General features: G+C 57.7%; 6 protein-coding genes across 6 annotated transcripts in view; 3 read left to right on the top strand and 3 right to left on the bottom strand.

Annotated features, from left to right (window-relative positions):
* Nucleotides 1-205: 205 nt before the first annotated feature.
* Nucleotides 206-3,989, bottom strand: P884DRAFT_239991 (adaptin N terminal region-domain-containing protein; the record flags this gene model as incomplete). The annotated part of the gene is made up of 6 exons (XM_069440161.1): nucleotides 3,692-3,989; nucleotides 3,513-3,631; nucleotides 3,261-3,457; nucleotides 2,824-3,207; nucleotides 2,542-2,770; nucleotides 206-2,484 (listed from the first exon to the last, which is right to left on the bottom strand). Coding segments are annotated over exons 1-6 (3,210 nt in total). The 5' UTR covers nucleotides 3,694-3,989.
* A 347-nt stretch (nucleotides 3,990-4,336) lies between these two features.
* On the top strand, nucleotides 4,337-5,501 carry P884DRAFT_195772 (uncharacterized protein; the record flags this gene model as incomplete). Its single annotated transcript, XM_069437928.1, has 3 exons — nucleotides 4,337-4,714; nucleotides 4,786-5,208; nucleotides 5,265-5,501. The coding sequence occupies 3 exons, from the start codon at nucleotides 4,337-4,339 to the stop codon at nucleotides 5,499-5,501; spliced, it is 1,038 nt and encodes a 345-aa protein (XP_069299418.1).
* Nucleotides 5,502-6,583: 1,082 nt separating this feature from the next.
* Nucleotides 6,584-6,926, bottom strand: P884DRAFT_114773 (uncharacterized protein). The gene has a single exon (XM_069437101.1). It carries the CDS (start codon nucleotides 6,866-6,868, stop codon nucleotides 6,683-6,685), a length of 186 nt encoding a protein of 61 aa, XP_069299417.1. The 5' UTR covers nucleotides 6,869-6,926; the 3' UTR covers nucleotides 6,584-6,682.
* A 2,039-nt stretch (nucleotides 6,927-8,965) lies between these two features.
* P884DRAFT_268389 (uncharacterized protein) lies at nucleotides 8,966-11,668 on the top strand (the record flags this gene model as incomplete). The annotated part of the gene is made up of 3 exons (XM_069442191.1): nucleotides 8,966-8,973; nucleotides 9,110-10,835; nucleotides 10,904-11,668. 3 exons carry the CDS (start codon nucleotides 8,966-8,968, stop codon nucleotides 11,666-11,668), a joined length of 2,499 nt encoding a protein of 832 aa, XP_069299416.1.
* Nucleotides 11,669-12,563: 895 nt separating this feature from the next.
* On the bottom strand, nucleotides 12,564-13,881 carry P884DRAFT_290881 (dehydrase and lipid transport-domain-containing protein). Its single transcript, XM_069444079.1, has one exon. It carries the CDS (start codon nucleotides 13,602-13,604, stop codon nucleotides 12,705-12,707), a length of 900 nt encoding a protein of 299 aa, XP_069299415.1. The 5' UTR covers nucleotides 13,605-13,881; the 3' UTR covers nucleotides 12,564-12,704.
* Nucleotides 13,882-14,435: 554 nt separating this feature from the next.
* The window catches only part of P884DRAFT_298347 (uncharacterized protein), a gene marked incomplete at both ends in the record, with an annotated part of 3,084 nt that continues 196 nt past the window's right edge, over nucleotides 14,436-17,323 (top strand). Inside the window, 12 exons of the mRNA XM_069444595.1 lie at nucleotides 14,436-14,489; nucleotides 14,562-14,639; nucleotides 14,710-15,612; nucleotides 15,675-15,747; nucleotides 15,815-16,206; nucleotides 16,276-16,363; nucleotides 16,489-16,523; nucleotides 16,595-16,606; nucleotides 16,675-16,791; nucleotides 16,858-16,897; nucleotides 16,952-17,155; nucleotides 17,225-17,272. Coding sequence (XP_069299414.1) covers nucleotides 14,436-14,489; nucleotides 14,562-14,639; nucleotides 14,710-15,612; nucleotides 15,675-15,747; nucleotides 15,815-16,206; nucleotides 16,276-16,363; nucleotides 16,489-16,523; nucleotides 16,595-16,606; nucleotides 16,675-16,791; nucleotides 16,858-16,897; nucleotides 16,952-17,155; nucleotides 17,225-17,272 — 2,044 coding nt within the window. The remainder of the gene's footprint in view (nucleotides 14,490-14,561; nucleotides 14,640-14,709; nucleotides 15,613-15,674; nucleotides 15,748-15,814; nucleotides 16,207-16,275; nucleotides 16,364-16,488; nucleotides 16,524-16,594; nucleotides 16,607-16,674; nucleotides 16,792-16,857; nucleotides 16,898-16,951; nucleotides 17,156-17,224; nucleotides 17,273-17,323) is intronic.

Below are 17,323 nucleotides of genomic sequence, written 5' to 3'. Positions count from 1 at the left end.
ATGGATCGGTCTTTAGACGATACCGAGAGAGAGAGAGAGGGAGGGAGGGAGAAATGGAAATAACCGCGGGAGGTAGATCCCGAGCAGCCGCAGAAACCAGAACGACGACTGTGTCGACCTTGACTTGGGTGCATGTTGCTCGTTTGATTCTACACATTGTTGTGATTCGAGCCCCGTACCGTCTCATCAACCCCTTCCCCCCCTTCTATCCTTCTCCACCGCCGCCGCCGCCGCCGCCACCACCACCACCGGCAGCAGCTCCCTCCCCTTCGTCCAATCTTACTACCCTCGTAGCCTTCTTTTTCTTCTTGGCCTTGACAACCGGCTCCCCCTCCCCCACCGAGGCTGGCGCCTCTCCAGCTTCTCCTTCCACCCCAGCCACCCCAGACTTCGCCTTCTTCTTCTTCTTCTTCTTCTTCTTTGCGTTCACCACCGCCTCCTCCCCGCCATCCCCCTTTTCGTCGACTTTCGCCCCCTTCCCCGTTCCCGTTCCCGTCCCCGTCCCCGTCCCCTTCTTCTTCGTCTTCTTCTTCACGACGACCCCCTCCGCCGGGACTCCTTGCGCCACCTGTATCCTCTCGTTCGCCCGCTGCATCTCCAGCCTCAACCGCTGCACCTCCCTCAGCGCCTGTGCCATCTCCGCCTCCTCGCGCTGCTGCCGCTCGTGCGCTAGCCCGGCGTCGCCACCTGCGGGCCCGCCCTCCTCGAGACTGAGATCGTCGAGTTGGCTGGAAGTGATCTGCAAGAGGGACTGTTGTTTGACTTTCCTGGCCTTAGCATTGTTGCTGTTGTTGTTGTTGTTGTCTGAGTCGTAGGCTCGCGGCGTCGACAGACCGCTTCCGCCGGAGCCGAAACCGAGGGTCTCGTCCGGTGCTACGACGACCCGTTGACGGGGCTTGGGTTTGAGTTGTTGCTGTTGTTGAGGTGACTGTCTTTCGGCCGGGCTGGCGCTGTCCGAGGGATTCAGCTCCAGTTTCATGATGGGAATGGAATCTATGTCGAGATCGGGGCCGTTCTCCTTCTGGAGGATGTTGTGGATCGGGGTCGATCTGCCGCCGGATGCAGTGGAGTCGGGAATGTAGAAGGGGTCGTCCCGATACCGCTCCATGCGCTCTGCTTTCCTCCTGGCGATGATGTCTGGATCGAGGTAGCTCTCTTCGGACTGTTGGTATGAGCCGGTTGGCACTTCATCCGGCGCGTCCATGAGCCGGTTGATTGCCGGTTCGCTGGCAATGCTCGTGGCGGCGGGTTTCTGGTTGTAGTATGCTTCGAATTCGTCCTCGCCTTGCGCCGGCAGCATCAACGAGTCGGCCTGTGACAGCAACCTGTTGAGATCCGGATGGATGGGCTCGTCGAGGTCGAGGTCATCGGGGACTGGAACGTTTTGCTGCGTCCCGACAGCGACGGAATTGAGCTCCCATCCAGCAAAGAGCGACGGGATCGCTTGCGTGAGCAGCAATGGCGGGTCCTGCTGAACCTCGTCTGTCGAGGGGGGCTGCCCGGCGGCTGCTTCGGCGGTGAGCTTTAGCAGTTCAACGAACTCGACAGCGCGCTCCTGGACTTCCAGGTAGGGATGCGACGCGAACGGTTCCAAGACGTGAATGACGCGCGCCATTAGTAGCGTAACGCTCGACTTCCTTTCTGGTGTCCAAGGAGCGCTATCGTCTCCCGTAACGCAGGCAAACAGCTTCATCACGGCCTGTAAGATTGTTGCGAGGCACTCCGGGTGCTCAATTCGCGGAAGAAGATCCAGTAAATGCCGCAGCGTGTCGTCGGGCGATAGTAGCTGCGAGGCATATTCGCCAACTACCCAAGCAACGGGCTTGAGCGCTCCCGCGCGAACTGGTCGTGTCGGCGACGCTTCTGTGCTCATGCGGGATATGGCAAGTTCCGCTGTCCTCACAGCAGCGGCCCTGACAGCCTTGACCTTCACGGCCACGTTCCTCAGCTCATTTCCGATCTTCTCTGAAATGTCGCCGGCCTGGCTCGGGGCAGATGCATCGGAATCCAAGTCCTTCGTCCGCGGAGGGGGTGCGATTCGGATGAGCTGGGCTAGAACGTCGAGATACCAGTCGAAGTCGACCATGTTGGCGTAATCGTCCTGTGAGCACATCCTCAATATCCTGCCAATGACGTCGACAGTGTAGTCGTCTGGGAGAGGAGGAGCCCGTCCCAGCGGTTTGCGACGCCTTCCAGCATTCCCGCCTCTCTCGTCACTCGAATCGCTTTCTGGATCGTGGGTATCCGGGCCGTTCTGTTGTTGGCTGGCTGCGGCGGAAGACGCCCTCAGCTGTCTCATCAGGCGGCTGACAATAGACACCAGGTTGTCGCTGCTGACCATGCCCTGCACCAGATCGAGAGCCTTGATCCTGATGGTGATGTCCTCGCTGTCGATGCACTCCAGAATCACATCCTCCTGCTGCGCAACCAGGAAGGGGTGAGTAACAACAATCCGGTTGAACGCTAGGAGAGCCACATATTTCACTAGAGATGCTGGTCAGTGGCCGGGCCTATCCTAAGAATGACCGGTCGGAAACTCACGATTTGGATCGCTGTTGGTGGACACCATGCCCCGCAACTTCGAGACACACAGGGATGCTACCTCCTCCCTTGCCGAGAAGTCCTCACCGCTCCCGAGGAAACCGCCTTGGATGATGCCATTGACGCACTCGTACAGAAGAGACATTGCTGGAGTGGTCCGGATAAGGTTGGTCAATGGCGGTAGCAGCTTCCGAACCAGGCGCGGCTCGAGCGGCGTCAAAGTAGCGAACTACACGGAATGGTCAGGAGACGTGGGGTTCAGGAGAGCGGGGGGCTTCTTACGAGCTTGATCAGCTTAATAGCCATCCAGTTGTTGCCGCCATCAACCAGTAGCTCGAAGAGCCGTGGAGCTAACGGGAGGAAGTCACGCGGCCTCCGCCAGCCCAGCTCGCACACGACGTTCACAATCGCCGCTGTGACACTGGGATCCTCCTCCGGGTCCATCAACCGTTCCTTGATCTTGGGCCATGATGCGCGGAGCGCTTCGGGATATACCAAAGCTAATCGGTAGAGAGTGACAACGGTCTTCTTCCGGATGGCGGCGTGAGAATGGTTGAGGCGCGGTAGCAGGTCACCGAGCAGTGACATGGCCAGGGACGGGGTAACGATATGAGGCAGGGCAGCGATCGGGAGGGAGATGATGATCGGTGTTGATGCAGCCACGTCCTGACGGGGAGTCAGCGGGTGGCTTCACAAAAAAACGAGGGAAGCCTGTTCACCTTCTTCAAGAGGTTCGTAGCCATCATCAGCACGTCTGTGTCAGGGCGAAAGCTCTGCACCGCAGCAAGATAGCCGACTCTTTTCTGGTGGTATTTTTGTGAAGACATAACCTCAAGGACGTGAAACGAAGCCCAAGACATGTCGTGCCCAATCATCTCGAGGTAGACGAGTTTGAGCAAGGCCGTCGCCTTGACGTCTGTCGCTTTCGAGTCAGCTCGGCGGGCCTTTGAAGGGAGCCGCAGTTGACTGACCCATGTCCTGGCTGCGTATCTCGGTCCGGCATTCTTTCAAACAACTCTGGATGTACTCCTTTTCGTTTCCCTTGTGGTTTCGTAGACCTCGGATGAGGTCATACAGCGATTTCTCGAACCTGGGTCGAGTCAGCACGGCGCGGGATTCGGGCCTGGAAGGGGGCGGGTGGTTGGCGCACATGGCTGAAAGAAGCGTATATTACTGCTCGTGGTTCCCGATCTATCTGCGAAAAGCGTCGCTCTAGGCGCCAGGAGATGCGCGAGCGAGGCTTGCTGGCCCTGGAGGGAAGGTCGGTCTATTGAAATTCGGGATTCGTGGCGGGGTTTAGCGGGGAGGTGTTCTGTTGGAAATAGTAATGGAATAGGAGGCAGCGAAGCGCATCTTGTCGCAGGCCTCCAGAACAGGTGCTAACGGCAGGGGCTCTCGTCGACTGTTGGGTGAGTTTTGCCCTCGGCAAACTCGCTGATAGTGGAGGGTGATCGCGATGCAGCATGTTGGAGGGATTCCTAGCTCATGCGCAGCACGTCACTGTACAGTGAACCCACTTTCTTAGAACACTGTGCTGCACAGTGCTCCGTAATGGGTGCAGGGCGGAAGAAACAAACACCGCCTCGGTTCAACTCCGAGCGCTGCTACGTGCTACGCAAGAGGCTCTGCTTGGCTCTGCTTGGCGCTAGCTCCAGAGCTTGCTCCTGTTCGCACGGTGTCCACTACACTCCTTCATCTACTTACCGTACCTCAGTTCGTCACAACGCGAGACCGACCGCGATAATTCATCCCCTCCGCGTCCGTCGGATCAATTGAGGGGCATACATCGTGAAACATGTCATCCACGGTTCTTCAGACGCCAGTCCAGCTGTCCCCGGCGGCAGCGCTGGCTTTGTCCCAGCAAGCGCCTGCAATCCTCCGAAGCTCACCCTCGACCGCGTCTTCCTCGCCTTTCAGCACGTTGCTCTCCGGCTCCGAGAAGCCAGAGCAGTGGCTCCAGTACGAGAACCTCATTCTGGCGTGTCTCCGAACCGGGGATGATCAGGCTGCGCACGCCTGCCTCAACCGTCTCGTCGCTCGGTTTGGAGATGACAACGAACGGGTGCAGGCCCTCAGGGGCCTGGTGAAGGAAGCCGAGGCCAAAAACGATGGCGCGTTGGAGGATGTGCTGAAGGAATATGACCAGATGCTCAGCGAGAATGACACCAACATTGTTCGTCCGCGCCGTCTCCACATTCTTCGTTGTTGTCCCTGGCGCGATCGGTGGCTAACACGGAGACTCAGCCTGTTGCAAAGAGGCGCATCGCGCTGCTGCGGTCCATGGGACGCATTTCCGACGCGACATCAGCGTTGGTACAGCTTCTCGACTACTCCCCCACCGATGCCGAAGCGTGGTCTGAGCTGTCGGATATTTACCTATCCCAGGGCCTGTATCCACAAGCCATCTACGCTATGGAGGAGGTCCTGGTTTTGGCGCCAAATGCGTGGAATGTATGCAGTCCAACCATAGCCCCGAACCTAAGCCCTATGCTCATGCAGCTCTCACAGATCCACGCGCGGCTGGGCGAGCTGCAGTACATGGCCGCGACCGCCCCGGGAGTGGCCAACGGCTCGTACCAGAAGTATATGGCCGAGGCGATCAAGCGCTTCTCGCGAAGCATCGAGCTGTGCGACGACTATCTGCGAGGATATTATGGCCTGAAGCTGGTGAGCGCCTAGCCGTTCCGGTGTTCCTTCGGAGATTGGCAGCTGACGCCCTCTAGGTCACCAAGAAGCTGCTCGATGACGGCGGCAAGCCAGCGAAGCAGACAGACGAGGGCGATTTTTGGCTGCCAGACACAAACACCATTGAGCGGCTCAACGAGCTTGCCACAGCCAAGCTGTCCGAAATTACCCGACGCAGCACCGCAAATGACCGGGGTTGGCGTGGTTACAGCGAAGCCGAAGTTGCTGCAGCTCGGGAGTTGCTTGCTGATGATGCAGCCGCCACCGAGAGGTGATGACCTCCGAGGACAAGAGGAAAGGGGCTCTGCGACGAGGTCCAGTGACGCGTCTGCCATGCCCGTCATATCATGCGTCATAACGGAAACGGCAAAGATTTGAGAAGTCGGCGCGCAGGTGCACCCGCTCGTTGCAAGCTTCCGGAATCGCGTTCGAGGTCTTGCACCGATTCCAGCCACAGCCGCCGGTTCTCATTGGTGCCCGACCGCTTTCTTCTTGTAGTAGCCGAGGTGGGTCTGAGGGTACGAATCGTCGTGATGGCAGGAGCCTGAACGTGGCTCCAGTAAACAGCAAGGAAGAGGTCTGGTGTTCCGGTGGGGAACGGACGGAGCGGGCCTTTACACTAGAGCCCAACTGGATTGCATGCCTTACCGCTGGCTGATGAGGCTTTCTTTGGTGCGCATCCAATGTGCTTCGGACACAAACCCCGGAAATCGTTGGGCTGGTGTGTCAGCTCAGCAAATTGGCTGGATTCGGCTGGGCAATAGCCGACAACGCAATCGCGATGTCTATAATCCACCCGCAGTAGTTGGTTTCGCAGACACCTCAATGGCGGCACGATGATTTTAGTTGAAGGACGAAGAGCCACCGTGCCTATCGAGGACGGTGCAGAGGGTCAGGTGTTAGCCTGAAATGGGCATTGCGGAGCCTGAGATTGACGTGTCTAGTGAAGGAGCTCGAGTTGAAAACGAAGGTGGTGTTGCGGTAGGTTAGCTTAAGTTCCAGTATGCAACAAGGGGCGGCAATCAAGACGCTTGTTAGGCAAAGACGTATTATATCTTAAGGCGTCACTCTCCGCTGGATCTCATCGTGCATGAGCACGCGTCTGCCTGTTCACTGCCACCGAGAATCAAAACGTGACTCCAGTTATCGCCTCGCAAATTTCATCGTGGTTCGCGTCCGAGTGTCGGTTAACGAAGTCGAATCGCCTGCGTCCTCAAAGTCCCGTCCCAACCCCGCGCCCTGCGATTCTTGTTTCTAGAGAGCCTGGAGTGCCAAACAAGGCCAAGGGGGAAAAACCAACACCATGTGGGATTGTCAACTTGGTGGCCACGAGAAGCGAGTGAGATTGCAGAACGAGAATTGGATTCGTCAACGGTCAAAACAACGCTGGTGGGGGTTGGCCATAAGCTGAGAATCTGGTGTTGGCTTCTCTGTGGTTGCTGCTCACTGACAGGCCTCACCGCCTGACAGACAACCAGGCAGCCCTTGGGCTGTTGTCGAGTTCAAACCCGTGAGTGAAGTTTTTTTTTCTGTAGTCAGAACATCGCTCCGCCGGCTCGTCACCGCAGGCGTGCACCACCCGCTTTGTTGATAGGCTCCATGCAGCGTCTGGACAATTAATTACCTCGTCGGGCTGCAACATGTCTCATCGCACACATGGTCCGACCAATACGACTCAAAGCACTAAACCGCAATACAGGCCCGTCCCATTACCATACGTGTTTTCACTCTGTGGCCTGTGCCCTCCGAATCTGTTCTCTGCGTGCAGGCTGCTTAGCAAAAAGAAAAAAAAAAAAAAAAGAAAAAAATTTCGTCCATGCGAAGGCAGTACAAACCTGCAACTGTAGCCAATTTCGGTCGATATTAGAAGCGACATCCAAATTGGGACGGGCTTTAAGATTTCAACTTTCCGATACAAAATCTCTTGGAAACCTATGTGTTGCCGAGCGCTGCGCACAAATTTGAGGTTGGTATCATAAGTGCCAGATTTGGCATCACAGCAAAATGTTTCCCTGCCACCCTAGAACTTGGTCTAATCTGTTGTTGGACTGCACACAGCGTTCATCCCATCCTCACCGAGATCGACGAGCGGGAACACCCACCGCCCACCTGACCGACTGGGATCCCACGGTTTGTGGCAAGCATCATCCCAACCCGGTCCGCAACCCGCCGCCGGTATGACGATATTTCCTCCCTCTTCTTCCTGATGCTATCATGTCCCGGTCTTTGTTGGGTAAAGTAGCCGGTTATATGGTATAGTGCCTACGCTCCTAATCCACAGGCAGTCCTGTTTCAACACAACATTCTCCCCCATTTTCCCCCCAATTTTTCCCCTATTTTTTTCTCGGAAACCTCTTTTATTTCTTGCTGTGCGGGGGGCCGACTGGAGAGATTGCCCCTCTTTGGGCTTGGCGGCTGGATCCCTGCCATGTGCGCACTCTCCCACTGTCCAAAGCATCGAGGTGGCGGCAACCCGTCCCGCATGGACTATGGGCGGGGACAATTAGAGTTTCGGTCTCTAAGGTTGTCCTGGCGTGTCCGATGGCTTCGTGGTGTTCGTAACCCCGACCCCGGACTCGAGGTCAAAACTCAGCAGCGAGCTGTCGTTGATGTAGTACAACCCGCTCGCCACTATCAACACGTAACATACCTGCCGTCCACCACGAGCGCATTCGGGAAGGAGCCCAATCGCGGCCAAGGCTACCTAGTAGTCCCGGGTGTCTCTCCCTTAGGCCAAGGTGCCTTCGACGCCCGCTCTGCTGATGCTTCCACTGCTGTCGCGGGGTTTCTACGTTCCATTGAGCAATGTGCTGCCCCTCACTGACGCTATGCCAGTATTGAGGGCTGTTCCTTAGCACATACCGCCGTCCGCCGGGCAGTGCTCTGACAGTTCGTCTCCCTAGCCGACTGCCGGTCCCATTCACCTGCATTCCTCAACTGAGTGTCCTCCCTCCCCCCCCCCCCAAATGGTCACGAGTGTCGCCCTACACTAGCCAGGCTCACAGCCTCCCATCCAGCTCCCGAGTTGACCTAGGCAAGTATCCGACCCCGCGCTAGAGGGGTTTCCTCCCATAATATGAATACAGGTCCCTTCTCTCGTGGTTTCCGCTCTATCTGAGCTGTTGCCAGTCCACACCTCACTTTTTCTAGTACCATGGCGGGCGGAATGGGTTAATGAACCACTCCCGCCACGCCTTGGGTTCCTTCGCCCTAGTCACCTCCCCTGTCTTGCCCTCTCTCCGCTGTCACTCGGGTGGACCTGGTCTGGGCTTTCTTTGCGCATGCAGTTCCAGCCATCGCTGACCAGCAATCCGGGCAGCCTGTTCCCGATTAACTCCTCCCTGTTTTTCGCCCAACTTATAGTTAGCGGCCGTGCGTTCGAGACTTCTAATTCCCCCCCCTCCAAAATCAGCACTGAAACCGACCATCTTGTCACAGAGCACCCGCGCACGCTCTCAACCCTACCACAACAACATTTGCCCGTTTCTCAGGCACGCACACAGGGCCTCTCTCCTTAGCTCGCGCGTTCCAGCCGCAAACATCCTTGCACGTTCAAACACACACACGTGTACACACACACACACAGACACCCACCACCGACCCTTCAAATCCTTAGTGCACACCAAGTCGGCTTCACATCCTGCCAACTATCTACCGATCTAAGCCGCACTCTGACCCCGCTTTTTTTGGTCGTCCCTGGCGGTTGTCGAGAGTCAAGTGACGGATATAAGCATCACCAATGCCGCTGTAAGTCTTAAATTGGAACTGATTCCCCCCCTTGTTGACTCGGCGACTGCGCCGCATAATCCATTCTTCGCGTTCCCTTCACCCAATAGTCCTTGGCTGACCTGTCGTGCCAACTCCGCTTTGCCATTGCGCGCAGAAAACATCGAAGTCCAGCAAGAGGTCAAAAACGTACCCCAGTTTCGGCAACATCAAGCGAATACGACGAAGAAACCTCCTCACAGCACAGCGAGGATTACGACGATTCGCTGGCTGACGAGGACGACGAGGACGACGAGGACGACGAGGACCAGTGGGGTGATGAGTACGACGAGCTCGATCCTTCGGATTCAGCCTCAATAAGCCAAGAGTATAAACAACGCGCTCTCCCGCGATCTCACAGTCCGCGTCCGCTCCGTGGTCAGCCGCGCAACCACAGAATCCCTGTTGGACGGCAGTCATATTCCTATTACTCTCCATCGGTCCCGCCAATGAGTCTCGATCCTTCCGAGGACTATCCGGCGTACGCGCGAGGCTACGGCGGCCCGCCACAGCCGCAAAACCAAGGCGCCTTCTACGGCGCTAGGGGCGGCCATCAGTCGGCCGGATATGCGCAGAGCCACGTCGGCTACATGCCGAATCACTACGCCAGCCAGATGGTGCCCTATAATGAATACCGAAACCCCTTCGCCCCGGCGCCAATGGCCGGGACTGGCCCTGGCTTCTTTGGGAATGAGCATCGGGGTGGCCACGGCCACTACGACATCATGCCCTATCACCAGGGCCCCGGTTATTATGGCGCCGGTGGGGGGGCAGGTTACGGTATACCGCCACCGCACCTGCAGCCGTACTTGTATAACGCACCTCCGCCGCCCCCAACGGAAGCGCCCGCGCCCAAACCGCCAACCCCTGCCCCGCCCCCTCCCGAGAAGAACCCGGAGGTGGAAGCACTCAAAGCGCAGCTCGCCAAATTTGAGGAAGAAGAGAAGAAAAAGGCGGAGAAGGAGCGGCTGGAGGAATTGAAGAAGAGGATGCAAGAGGAGGCTGCAGAGGCGCTCAAGAAGCAAATGGAAGAAATGAAGAGGGTGCAGGAGGAGCAAAAGAGGGCGGTTGAGCAAGCACAAGCCGAGGCCGCAAAGAGGGCGCGCGAGCAACTGGAGGAAGAGAGACGAAAAGAGGAGCAGAGGAGGAAGGAGCAACAGGAACAGCTAGAACGCATCCAGCGCGAGACCCGTGAGCGGCTCGAGGCCGAAAGGAAGGCAGCCGAGGAGCAGAGGAGGCGCGAAGCCGAAGCCGCTGCCAAGGCCGAGGCTGATGCGCAAGCCAGGATCAAGAAGGCCATCGAGGAAGAGCAGGCACGAATCAAGGCCCAAATCAAGGCCGAAGAAGAAGCCAGGGCCGCCGCCGAGAAGAAGGCGGCGGAGGAGCAGGCGCGACTCAAGAGGATCGAAGAGGAGGCCCAAAAGAAGATCGAGGCGGCTCTCAAGGAGCAGGAGGAGAAGCTGGCGGCCGCCGTCAAGGCTGAACGCGAAAAGTTCGAAGCCGCCCAGAAGGCCGAAGCCGAAGCCAAGGCTGCCGCGGCGAAGAAGGAAGCCGAGGAAGCCGAATGGCGCAAGAAGCTCGAGGCCGAAGCCAAGTTGAAGGCCGAGATCGAAGCGCGAGAGAAGCTCGAGGCCGAGCGCAAGAAGGCCGAGGAAGAGAAGCTCGCGGAGGAGCAGAGGAAGAGAGAAGAGGAAGCCCTCAAACAAAGGCTCCTCGAGGAAGCCAAGGCTAAGGCGAAGGCCGAGGAGGAGGCTGAAAAGAAAAAGGAGAAGGCGCCCATCAAGTTCAAGGACGCCGTCGGCCGCAAGTTCAGCTTCCCATTCCATCTCTGCCAGACATGGCAGGTAAGTCGCTGCAAACACTGGCATATATATATCTTGTCGGAGCTAAGACTCACTGACCGTCCCCGCAGGGTATGGAAGAACTTATTAAGCAGGCCTTCCTCCATGTGGATGTGATCGGCCCACATGTTCAAGAGGGCCACTACGACCTGATCGGCCCCAACGGCGAGATCATCCTCCCCAGCGTCTGGGAAAAGGTCATCGAACCCGACTGGGCCATCACCATGCACATGTGGCCCATGGACAAGGCCCCGCTCCGCAATCAACAGGTGCCTCCCATGCCCCCCGGCGTCATCCCCCGGCCTCCCCACCACAACGGCCGGACTGTCCACGCCAACGGGCCCGTCCCCTTCGTGCGCCCGCCAAGTGCCCATCCAGGAGGTGGCGGCGGCATGCAGATCCCGCGTCCCCCGCCGAACGGCGTCTGGCCTAATGGCGGTGCTGTGCCAGTCGGGGTACCGCGGGGGGCCCGGCCGTCGGCGGCTCCGCACATTGTAACAGTCGAGCCGGAAAAGCCGAAGCGCAAGGACAAGGGGGCGCCCCAGGGGATGCTCAGCTGGATGGTTGGCGCCAAGCCTAAATCCAGCGGTACTAAGAAGTATGTTGGCCCCATCCCTCCCAAGGGAGCGAGACGCCCCGATTCTTCTGCCCAAGCCCGTCTCCTTACACCCGCACCCGCACCCGCACTTGCACCTCTTCCCCCCAGCAAGCGCAAGCCCAAGAACAAAGCCCGACCCTCGTCCCAGAAACACTACCCCTCGTACATCTTGTACCCTGCCCATCTGTGGCTTCCCAAGTCTGTCGCATTCCCTCCACTTGTCGAGTTCGGGCTGTAGCTCGGCCCCGTGCAATTGGTTGGTCGATTCAAACGGCGATGCTAACGCGGGTGTTTATATAGGAAGAAGCATTAAGAACTAGAACACCATGTTTCTTAAACTCAGTCTGGCTGCTCACTGCCCGGATTCGCGACTGATTTACTCCCTCGTGATGGAGTTATAGGGAAGACGAGCGACGAGGTCAGCAATGGCCTTCTTCGATTCCTATCTTGACAACCATTCCTTGCAACCTGCTATTTGGTTTGGCTTTTTGATACCATGTCGCCTACGGTCTCCCCCCCTTTTTTGATTTTTTTTTCTCTTTAGCTTTTCTCTTGGTCCTGTGCTGCTCAGTTTGTTGGGATATCCCCTCCAGTTCTGTGCCTCTTTTTGTTCCCCTAGTTTCTGCGGCGTGGCGTAACGGTCTGATCCGATCTGATGTGTGGTCTGGTCTGGTCGAGCGTGACGCATTGCTGCCGGAGTACGAGGAGTATGAGGAGTATGAGGAGTAACGGGTAGGTGGGGGGAGAGATGAGGGATGAGTAAACGAAGTCAACGAGGTATGAGTGATGGGATATGACAGAGCGATGCGTTGATGGAATGGATGGAAGAAACATGATGGATTCTGCGGCAAACTCTGGTGATTCCGGCGCAAAGATTAAGAGTCTTTTTCAGTCCCAATGTGTCGGCACCATGGCGAGGGAGGGAGGGACTTTCTCTTCCGTTGGATTCTGTTTTAGACGGTTTTCTGTCTTGTTTTTCGTCTTGCTTTTTCAACGTCAAACGTTTGATATGCATATCTTGTGGTTGGTTGGATGTTTTGGTCTATTCCGCTGGTCTATTCTTTGGTCTATATGCAGATTTCCCCAGTTAAGGAAACCAGCTAAAAGGAAAAACAAGACAAAAAATCGTATACACACATAGATATACATGTCTTGTACATGCCTTGTGCATGGCATCGATAGTTAATCCACGCAATGCCTGCGTGCCTCCCAACGCGCCGGATTTGACCCAGAGACGACAAATCAGTAACGCGCGAGACTCCACGGCCACGGCGTCACCTGCCGTACAACTGCCTGGCCCGCCCTTCAAAGGCCTCCGCCATCTCATCCACCTTCTCGTCGGCCACCTGCCCGACGGCGAAGCCGAGCGCGGGGTTGGCGAACTGAAAGGTCACACTGAGCGTCACCTCGGTCCACGGCGCCGGCCCCTCCTCCGCTCCCCTGGCCGCCGGGCCGCCGCCGTGGCCCACGCCGGCGGGCTTGACGGTCCACCGCGTGACGAGGCTCTCAAAGATGCCCTCCATCCGGGGAGGGCGCCCGCCGCCGCCGCCGCCGCTGCCGCACTCCTCCCCGAGCTCGTAGCCCACCGACCGCAGGACCTCGCGCGGGATGCTCGTGTCGGCGCTCCCGCTGACCGCCTCGACCACCTCGCCGGGCACGCAGTACACGCGCGACGTGTACGTCTGCGTGAAAGGGCCCCAGCCGACCGTCAGGTCTGCGAGGGCAGGGTATCTGGTCGGTGTTGTTGTTGTTGTCGTTGCTGCTGGTGCTGCTGCTAGTGGTGGATGTTTCGGGGGGGTTGTCCATTTGGTGACGTGGGAGTGAGCGCAGTGGGGGAGGAAGTGCTTGTAGGAGTCGATGTCGGCGATGAGGGCGTAGACCTGGGCGGGCGTGTAAGGGAGCACTCGGCGGGCGCGGACGGTCTTTGGTGGCGGCGGGCCGCTGCTGGCGCCGGGGACCAGGTTGGGCAGGGCGGAGAGGAGCCAGGGACGTGGCGCGGTCGTCGACACGTGGCGGATGGCGGTGGTCGTGCCGGCGGCTGCTGGCTTGGGTTGAGAGGGAGGGTGTTGTAAGAGGTGGGACTGAAGGAGGGGCGACGGTGGTGGGAGTGGTGAGCGGCGGGCGATGCGAGTGGCCGATAAATGGCGCGCTCGGGTTGGCAGGCGCGAAGCCATGGTCGTCGTGGAGAGTGCGGTGGTGGTGCCGCGTCGGTGATGAAAGTCGGAGAAGGTAACCACTTATTTCGGATGCGCCCGATTAGAGGTACCTATGACAAGGACGCAAAGCTCTGGCGGTTGTGGTGGCAATGTCATGATACCCGTTTCCGTCGCGGAGTCAGTGCGAGTGCTTGCACAAAAACTGGTGCTGTTATTGGCGTTCCATGGTGCCTTGATTATATCGGCAATGTTGTTCGTGTTTTACCTTCTAGCAGATGTTGGAGATCTTCAAGATGCGATGAACGGAGTTAGTCCGGACCCTGCATCGCTATTTGGACCATGTTTGTTGCAACGATAAGATCTTATCTCAGTAGGTGCACGCCCCACCATGAACCCACAATCTAGTCTTGCTTAGCCGTTTATGGTTTTATGACATCTCTTGCCCCGCGATTCTGCGGGTTCTGATTATGAGGGGTATTAGAGAAGTGGAAAAGAGGGAAAATCAATACAGAGTAAATCGCTTAAGAGGCACCTAATAGTTGTTTGTATTGTGTCGGCCCAAACAGCTGAAGTAGCTGCGGCTCTTGCAAAGCACATACGGAGTGCATTAAATACTCCGTATCTCCATCGGTAATCGACCGGCTCAACGTCATCCACCTTTCCAACAGCCGCTGAAAGCCGCCCCGCTGCAGCAGTCTCGATACTTTCAGGTACAGAGGGTAGGCTGGTACCTTGGCGATAAACAGAGCTCCCGCGCTACTTGCTACGACCTTGTACTCGAATCCAAAGCCAAGACATCCACAACCCGGGACATATCATTGATATCTTCGCAACGCCCAATTGCCGACCATGGGTCACCTCGTGACGGTTGCGACATGTAGCTTGAACCAATGGGTTCTTGATGTGAGTCACCAACGGCCGTCGCTCGGTTTGCTCTCGTCTGTTCGTACCTGATTAACACCTTTTTGATCTCAGTGGGAAGGGAACCTTGCCCGTATCATCGAGAGCATCCACCAGGCAAAGGCGGCCGGTGCGCGACTCCGCGTTGGGCCTGTAGGTTCCCATGATCGCGGTGGACAATGCGTCCATGAAGTATGTATGTGTACACGCTGACGGGACCAAGGAACTCGAAATCTGCGGGTACTCGAGCCTGGATCACTTTCACGAGCTCGATGTTTACACGCACAGCCTGGAGATGCTCCGCCAGCTGCTGCTGGACAAGAGCACTCATGGCATCCTCCTCGACATCGGCATGCCCGTCCTTCACCGGAACCTTAGGTACAACTGCCGCGTCATCTGCCTCGACGGCAAGATCCTCCTGATCAGGCCCAAGATGTGGCTCGCCAACGACGGTAACTACCGCGAGATGAGGCATTTCACCCCCTGGATGCGCCCGCGGGAGACGGAGCTCTTCCACCTGCCCAAGATGCTGGCCGAGCTGCAGGGAGAGACTCACGTCCTCTTTGGCGATGCTGTCATCTCCACCCCCGAGACCGCCTTTGGCGCCGAGACGTGCGAGGAGCTCTTCACGCCCAAAGCTCCACATATCGACATGGCGCTGGACGGTGTTGAGATCATCACCAACTCGAGCGGCAGCCACTTCACCCTGCGGAAACTCGACACCCGCCTGCAATTGATCACCGAGGCTACCCGTAAGTCCGGCGGCGTCTACCTGTACGCGAACCAGCAAGGCTGCGACGGCGAGCGCCTGTACTTTGACGGTTGTGCCATGATCATTGTGAACGGCGATGTTGTCGCCCAGGGGTCTCAGTTCAGCCTCAATGACGTAGAGGTTGTGACCGCCACGGTCGATCTCGAGGAAGTGCGGTCCTACCGCGCTGCCATCTCCCGTGGCATGCAAGCGGCCGCGTCCACGGCCAAGTATCAGAGGATCCAGACCCCGTTCGAGCTCAGCTCCGAAGCCGACGACTCCGATGTCAGCAAGGCGCCAACTCTGCCCATCCAGCCACGGTTCCACTCGGTTGAGGAGGAGATTGCCCTCTGCGGCGGCTGCTATCTTTGGGATGTGAGTCTAACCACCTAGGCACTAGAGGGATGAGCTCTGACCTTCCTGTTCCAACTCTACAGTACCTCCGCCGGTCCGGCGCCGCAGGTTATCTGGTGCCCCTGAGCGGGGGGATCGACTCGTGTGCGACCGCAGGTACGCCCAACCCCGCTCCCGCCCACGCCATGCCGTGACTGGCTATTCGTGCTCACCGACCTCCCAGTGGTCGTCTACTCCATGTGCCGCATCGTGATGCAAGCCGTCGAGCAAGGAAACCAACAGGTCATCGACGACGTCAAGCGCATCGCCAGATACGACGGCGAGGGCGTCCTGCCCAAGACGGCCCAGGAACTCTGCAACCAGGTCTTCACCACCATCTACATGGGCATGAGGAAGCAGAGCTCGCGCGAGACCCGCCAGCGCGCCAAGGACCTCTCCGAGGCCATCGGCAGCTACCACGTCAACCTCGACATCGATGACGTCTACGAGGCCCAGAAGAAGCTCGTCGTCAGCGCCCTCGGCTTCGATCCCAAGTTCAAGGTCGAGGGCGGCACGGTGCAGGAGAACCTGACGCTGCAGTGCCTGCAAGCGAGAATCAGGATGGTCACGGCCTATGTGAGTTCGGCCGGCGTGCGATCCAGCTTTGTTCGTGTGCGTGTGCGCACGCGCTGACTGGCGGTGCAGGAGTTCGGTCAGATTCTGCCCACGGCGAGGGGAAGGCCCGGAGGTGGAAGTCTGCTGGTTCTTGGCAGTGCGAATGTCGGCGAGGTGAGTACCGTTCGCGTCGTTGGTGGCGAGTCCATGAACTGACAAAAAAGAGAACAGAGTACGTTGCTACGTCTTCGAGAGAGCAAGTCCGTGGTGAGCGGGCAAGGCTGATACAGTCTGGATCTCTAGGCCTCAGGGGCTACTTGACCAAGTACGACTGCTCGGTAGGTTGCACAATAAGCTGTTGCTAGCTTGATGGATGCGGCGGGGACAGCAAAGCTAACCCTTTTCCTAGAGCGCTGATATCGTACGTCGGCTCCGCCATGCGGTGTAGCGGCAGGAACAAACGACAGGACGGATACTGACTCTCGCCAGAACCCCATCGGCTCTATCGACAAGGCCGATCTGAAGCGCTTCATCGCATGGGCCGAGAAGAGCTTTGATCTGCCATGCCTCCATGACTTCCTGACGGCTGTCCCCACCGCCGAGCTCGTATGTCCGCCCTAACTCCTCCCGCCCGTAAGGAGGAGCACATGGCTGAACTTACGCCTCTTGCAGGAGCCCATCACGCAAGACTACGTGCAGAGCGACGAAGCAGGTACGGTACCTGCACTCTGAGCAGTATTGATTCGGCGATACTGATCCGAGATAGACATGGGCATGACATACCAGGAACTGACCATCTTTGGTCGACTGCGCAAGCTCAACAAGCTCGGTCCTTTTGGCATGTTCCAGCGCCTTGTGCACGACTGGAGCATCGACCGCGAACGCAAGCCGGACGACGACGCACCCTACTATACGCCGGCACAGGTCGCCGAGAAGGTCAAGAAGTTCTTCCACTATTATGCCATCAACAGTGCGTATCCGACTGACTTGTGCTAAACCCACTTTAAAAACCAGAGGCAGCTGCTAACGGGTGGACTAGGGCACAAGATGACCACACTGACGCCCGCCCTGCATTGCAACGACTACTGTAGGTGTTCTTCTGAGCAAAGTCTAGAAAGAAACGAAAAAAAAAAAAAAA

This window comes from Thermothelomyces heterothallicus (genome assembly GCF_042370625.1).
Source record: "Thermothelomyces heterothallicus CBS 202.75 unplaced genomic scaffold P884_scaffold_6, whole genome shotgun sequence".
NCBI classification, from domain to species: Eukaryota; Fungi; Ascomycota; class Sordariomycetes; order Sordariales; family Chaetomiaceae; genus Thermothelomyces; species Thermothelomyces heterothallicus.
Note: the sequence above shows the minus strand (reverse complement) of the source record. Positions and strands in the feature narration are given on the sequence as shown.

Bases quoted from the DNA above. Each gene is read 5' to 3' on its own strand.
- P884DRAFT_114773 (XM_069437101.1), bottom strand. From the start codon at position 6,868: ATGTTGCAGCCCGACGAGGTAATTAATTGTCCAGACGCTGCATGGAGC.
- P884DRAFT_290881 (XM_069444079.1), bottom strand. From the start codon at position 13,604: ATGGCTTCGCGCCTGCCAACCCGAGCGCGCCATTTATCGGCCACTCGC.